Here is a 6,579-nt window from a genome sequence, read left to right on the forward strand (position 1 = left end):
TTGAGTAGTTTTCAATGGAGTAAGTAGTAGTCTGATGCATTAAATCCGATTAAATGTTAAAATATTTGCAATAATTTGTATAAATTGCTCAAAATCAGTTTTAAGCACTGAGGACACTGGTACCTGTTCACAGTAATAATAATAAAAATATATTAATTCAAATTACACTATGTTATTAATTTGTACAACACCCTTGAGCACTTATATGCTAGCCAACAGAACAGCACAGAACTAGCCACACTGTAGGATTTTTACAAACATTATGTACTTTAAGAAATCACACACTTTGAGGTGAAGGGTTTATTTTCCTCAAACTAGCTAAAATAAAACAATGTGATTTATACAGTTAAAGTCGGTATTGTGTTTCTACATAGTTCTGATTGTTGCCTGGAGTTCACTGAGTGTTGCACATCATACACAAAAATTAAGCTGAAAACAAATTAGTTTCCCCGTTGGGCTGTCATACTAGATTTAAACCCAACTTCGCCCTGGAATAAGAATAAGGAGAATGTTAAATTACAAGAGGAAAGAATATGACAACACACTTTTTTTTTAAATATCTAAATTTCAGTGCAATTAGTACACAGAAAATATTATAAGCTTTTTTGCCTAAACATAAACTCACGGGCAAAACCTGTGGTAAATCAATCAGCGCTCTCTACCCGGAGGCATCTCTATCATCTTACTACATCTACACGGAGTCCCTTAGTACACATGCACCATTCCGTACAGGAAAGTCCAGAAAAGAACGTAGGTAAAGAGGCCGCCCACGAGCCCCCCGGTGAAGAGCAGGCGTCGGGATTTGAAGCACTTGTTCCACCGGCGACCGGCTTTGAGAATCAATAGCAAAGACAGCAGGAAAGAAGCGAGGAAATAAAAGACGAAGCCGTAGAGTCCGGTCAGGCCGAGGATGCCCGCCGTGGCCCCGGAGAGCGCGGACACGGACGTGCGGCAGTAGTCGAGCACAGCACTGTTTCCTCTGACGGCCACCTCGCTGATGAACTGCGGTCCCTCGCGTTTGGCTGCTAGCGTGGCCATGCTGCGATGCTAAAAACACGCTAAGAGACGAAACAGAAAAGGCGTGAAACGCAGACTATCATTTAAAAGCGAAGGAAGCGTCATATTTTACATGTTAAATCGTTAAATCCCCTCCTCCACTTACCGTTAGGATCAAAGTAACGATAAACACAAATCACGCTTCCGCCTCCGGGATTCAAGAAAGCATCATTTACATTTACCACTCAAACATAATAAACCATGCGTTTAAGTCTATATTTCAATAAGGAATGTATTATTCGGGAAAATATCACAAGTTTTGGATGAAACACAGCGTGTGTCACTCTCGGTCAGCCATTTTCTCGCTAAGCACCACGGGAGTTTTTAAAATGAAAATCAAATAAAACGTTTTATTTAATTTTCATGACCAACTGATACTTAATTCCGAGCAATGGCATATCTATTAATGAACACGCGTGTGAAAAACCTTAAACAACATTAGAGTTTAAATATATGCCTTTCTCATTTACCTTTAACCCACTCTACGGGATCCGCGAAGGCTCAAAAGCGGCGCTAGAAAGCAGGAATCATTTGCAAGAATCGGTTCTTTCAAACCGTTGGCTTCAGAGAAATGATTGAAATCAGTATTGGTTCTTTTTGCATCAGACCGTATTTATATAATTTATATGTTTCCTAACATTACATGTAAACATCCTAAAAATAGCTTATTTCTTATATGTTCTGATATGTATATGTTTCTATTGTATTATTATTGTTTTTGCAGTACATTCTTTGAACTGTACATATTATATAACTGAGGAAAATGGAAAAAAAAGAAGGAAATCTCTCTCTCTCTCTCTCTCTCTCTCGTTTTATTAACGAGCGTTTATCAAAGCGAAAAAGACGAAGTTATTATTCAGTCCGAATCATTTTGTGATTCGGTTCAATTTATTCGGTGAGAAGATTCAAAACAAGATCTGCTCGTTCACCACCAGTCAGAGGTCGCTAGATCGAGTCTAACAGAGCAGTTTCCTTTTGGTGCAGTTTGCTTAAATGACACATACTGCATCTTTTTCTCCCACTGCACTAAAGTAGTGATCATGGCGGCATCTCTCAGCTGTTCTGCTGGCTTTGTTCTCGGCATGGATTTGGGCACCACATCAGTTAAAGTGGTGCTGCTGGATGCGCGGTCAAAGACAGTGACAGACAGCAAGAGTTTCCCTACAAACTCTGATATCAGCAGCACTTCAGACGAACATGTAGGTTAAAACTTTGATTAAGCAGGTGTCCCCTGTCTCTCATTCAATTTTTAAAAGTTATATCTACATTTTATGTCTCAAATAGTCAACGCATTTCATGTTGTTGAAAACAAGCATATTTCCATTCCCTTTGTATTTTTATATCAGTATGGAACTAGAATATCACGTTATTGTATTATTTAAATGTGTAATGAAAACGTTACTAATTACAAATTCTATAATGTAATTTTTAAACTAAGTAGTGGACTACAATTTGTAATCTACCCTGTATATAGTATGTGTGGAACTTTTTGTTTAATTTTTGAAACATATTTTTATTGTTGTTGTTGATATTAGGCTAAAGAGCAGGATCCTTCACTAATAATCTCTGCTCTGGACCAGTGCATGGACGCTTTACCAAAAGACAAGCTGAAAAAAGTCAAGTGCATTGGAGTGTGTGGACAAATGCATGGCGTTGTGTTGTGGAAATCTAAATCAGGTTAACACCGAACAACTACTGACAGCATGTTTGATGCTTCTTGCGTTGTGGTGTGACACAGTGGTGAAAGCACTCGTCTTCAATGATAAATAAATAATTAGGATGGTATCGATGATTATATTTTCATTTGTCTCTCTGTTAGGCTGTGAACGGCTAAGTGAAGATCATGGAAATATTAGATTCAATCCTGAAGATGTCAGTCAGCTGATCACCTGGCAGGACGGCCGCTGCGGTGCTGACTTCCTGTCTTCCTTACCCAAACCAGATTCACACCTGAGCGTGGCCACTGGCTTTGGTTGTGCCACCATCTTCTGGTACATGAAACACAGGTAGAATTCCACTCAAGATTTAGGACTAAACGAAATCCGCAAAAATCCAATTGTTGCTACGCTGATATGTTTTTCTATTTTACGATACGTCACTGAATCAGGCCGGAGTTCCTGTCAAGTTTCAGTGATGCGGGCACCATCCAAGACTATGTGGTCTCCATGTTGTGTAACCTTGACAAATGTGTCATGACCGGACAAAATGCTGCCAGCTGGGGCTACTTCAACACAAGCACCAACACGTGGAACGCACAAATGTGAGTCAAGATATTATAGATATTATACTGATATTATACTGGCTATAACGATTAATCAATGATTTAAAATGAAACTTTATATCTACATACTATATGTGTGTACTGTGTATATTTATTATGTATATATACATACAAAAACACACATACATGTATATATATATATATATATATATATATATATATATATATATATATATATATATAATAAGGAAAATATGTTTGGCCTATATAATATAGTATGAAAACATTACTTTGAATTGATTACTCACGGTTGATCACTTTCCAGCCATCTAGTTTAGACTAAGAACAATAACATGAAAAATACCTGTTAGCATCACATCAATGGACGATAATGCTCAGTTCATAATAGACATTTTTCTGCTGCTTTAAAGAGATCACTCATAAATGAAAATTATTTTATAGTTTACTTACTCTCAATCTGTCAAAGGTGTTTCTTCTTTCAGACCACTACAGTCGGGAGTTATATTAAAAATATCCTGGCTGTACCAAGCTTTATAAAGGCAGTGAAGATTCCCTCCTTTAAAGGAATAGTTCACCCAAGAACACAGTTTTTAAAAAAATGTGTCCTGGCTCTTCAAGCTTGGTAATGCTGGTGGATTGTGGCCCTTATTTCAAGCTCTGTATATCGTATATATTTATTATAAACTTAACCTATACACCGGGGTGGTAACATGTGTCTTCTGAAGCAGATTGATGGCTTATATTAAAAAGTAGAATTTTAACATAGTTATAATAAAAAAAAGAAATATTTTTGTTATAAAAACCCAACGATCTACTTCAGCAGACATATAGGTTAGTTTAATGATGTAAATTATAGGGTGAACTATTGTAAACTATTCCTTTAACATCTTTAAAGCAGCTGGCAGATGTTCTGATAGACAACATTCAAATGGAGAATACTCAGAAACACAAATCTATTCTATGCTATATTAAGCTATTTTAAAGGCAAATGGTGGTCAAATATTTCCTAGTTCATATTTCCTAGTTCATATTATTTTGTCCAAAGTTTTCAATATAGTTATCATCATACGAACTGATCCAACTATGGTACATGTATGGTATTACAGTAACGCTGTGTTACAGTGTTATCATGAATTGACTGTATTTATGTATCTTACAGCCTGAAGGAGGCAGGTTTCCCCGTGCAGCTCTTGCCGGTCGTGGTGGAGTCTGGAGCTGTGGCCGGTCACACATCCTCTGAGTGGTACGGCATCCCTGCTCACACAGCGGTCGGGGCGGCGCTGGGAGACTTCCAGTGTAGTGTCTACTCCTGCATGACTGACAAGGGAGATGCAGGTATAGGGTGAATCAGGTGCATGTTTTTAGCTTTGGATACTGCAGAGTCTTCCTAATACCAGTGAGTCGGTCTGACCTACAGTCAGGCTGTTGTAGTCATTATACTGTATGCTCATCCTGAGGTCAGTTTTTATTTACTAGTTTGGCCAGGTGGAGATGTTATGCGACCACAGTTAGCACATTTAGACATGGCAGACCTTGTTCTCAGATTTCAGCGTCCTCTCTCAAGGGCAGGGCTGCTGTAGACGCTATCTGTTATATGTGTTCTGGTCAATGAGATATTTTTGTGCTGCAGCTTAAGCTTATTTTCAAAAAAGGACTTAAACCAAATTTCTTTACTTATTTTCTTGCCTTTGTTCAAGCATAAACATTTCACATTTCCACAAAGATATTACACAGCGTTGTTTTTTTTAATCATTGATAATTCTAAGATTTTTTTCTTAAACAGCAAATCTATAAATTTATCTATATATATCATATTTGACTGATTTCTAAAGTTGATTTCTGATGCTGAAAATTCAGCTTTGTATTCACAGAAATAAATTACAGTAAATTTTAAATACAAAAGTCTTTAAATTGCAATATTTCACAATATAATTTTTTTTTTAATTTGATCAAATGAATACAGCCTTGTTGAGCATAATTGAAAAAATATTAAAACATGTCATTAACAATTTTTACAACTTTGGAATTATATATCATGCATAAATGAATTGTGACTTCTATTAAATCACTAGTACTGAATATGAGCACTTCAGCGCAGCTGACGTTCACCATGCCTGCAGAGTTCACCGCTCCCAATGCTCCGGACCCCCTCTCTCCTGTTGCTTATTTCCCATACTTGCACGGCTCTTACCTGGCAGTGGCCGCATCTCTTAATGGAGGCAATGTCATGGCCACATTTGTCAGAATGCTGGAATCGTGGATGAAAGAATTAGGTAAATCAATAATTGTTCAATTTCTAAATTCATTATTATTTTGAAATCAAGTTTGACCTTTTAATTTTTTTCACTATAGTAGTCTTCTTGTTGCATAATCCTCAGGTGTATTCTTATATTAATAATGTATTTCTTGTATGTTGTAGGATTGGAAATAAATGAGTCCCGAATCTACTCCCAACTAATCCAGTCTGCTCTGGTACAACCTAGCACTGACCTAACCGTGACAGCAGCGCTACTAGGAGAGCGACATGACCCCGCTTCCAGTGCTAGTGTCTCCCAGATCTCACCCTCTAACCTCTCTCTGGGTCATGTGACTCGTGCTGTGTGCAGGGGTGTTGTTGAAAACATGGCCACTATGATGCCCCCTCAGAGCCTGCAGGCCGCTGGAGTGAAGTGTATTATTGGTAGCGGCAGAGCTCTGACATGTAACACGGTTCTGCAACAGGAAGTAGAGAGAGTATTTACATTTCCTGTAGTCTACGGCAAAGATGTTGACTCGGCAGTTGGAGTTGCCATGCTGTTTAATGACCAAACGTAAGATATAACATTAAAATTGAAAGTCAGAAAGATATAACGTTTAAAATTCTGTTATTACTGACCCTCATGTCATTCCAAACCTGTGAGGCCTTTGTTCTTCTTCAGAACACAGATTAAGATATTTTTGATGAATTCTAAGAGCTCTCTCACCCACCCATAGACAGCAATGTAATTACCAAGGTCCATCAAGGTCCAGAAACGTAGATAGGACATGTGACATCAGGGGTTCAACTGTAATTTTATGATGCTACAGATTTTTTTTGTACAAAAAGCATGAATTTCTTACAAAAACAACCACATGGAACAGCATACGTTGTTTACGCCCCGGGGTACTCTCCAAAACGGAGGAGAAGAATTGCTGAAAAAAGTCATTGTTTTTATTTTGCGCCCCAAAAAGTATTCTTGTAGCTTTGTAAAATTATGGTTGTATTATTTTAACAATGTTCTTGCTACATTTCGGGACCTTGA

The 6,579-nt window shown here is 37.7% G+C and overlaps 2 protein-coding genes across 2 annotated transcripts; one reads left to right on the forward strand and one right to left on the reverse strand.

Annotated features, from left to right (window-relative positions):
- Positions 1–285: 285 nt before the first annotated feature.
- On the reverse strand, positions 286–1,448 carry emc6 (ER membrane protein complex subunit 6). Its single transcript, XM_043238308.1, has 2 exons — positions 1,163–1,448; positions 286–1,058 (listed from the first exon to the last, which is right to left on the reverse strand). Exon 2 carries the CDS (start codon positions 1,036–1,038, stop codon positions 706–708), a length of 333 nt encoding a protein of 110 aa, XP_043094243.1. The 5' UTR covers positions 1,039–1,058; positions 1,163–1,448; the 3' UTR covers positions 286–705.
- A 424-nt stretch (positions 1,449–1,872) lies between these two features.
- On the forward strand, positions 1,873–6,277 carry shpk (sedoheptulokinase). The gene is made up of 7 exons (XM_043238307.1): positions 1,873–2,255; positions 2,592–2,733; positions 2,876–3,062; positions 3,164–3,316; positions 4,458–4,633; positions 5,371–5,571; positions 5,718–6,277. Exons 1-7 carry the CDS (start codon positions 2,097–2,099, stop codon positions 6,110–6,112), a joined length of 1,413 nt encoding a protein of 470 aa, XP_043094242.1. The 5' UTR covers positions 1,873–2,096; the 3' UTR covers positions 6,113–6,277.
- Positions 6,278–6,579: the final 302 nt, after the last annotated feature.

Source organism: Puntigrus tetrazona, chromosome 5 (genome assembly GCF_018831695.1).
Source record: "Puntigrus tetrazona isolate hp1 chromosome 5, ASM1883169v1, whole genome shotgun sequence".
NCBI classification, from domain to species: Eukaryota; Metazoa; Chordata; class Actinopteri; order Cypriniformes; family Cyprinidae; genus Puntigrus; species Puntigrus tetrazona.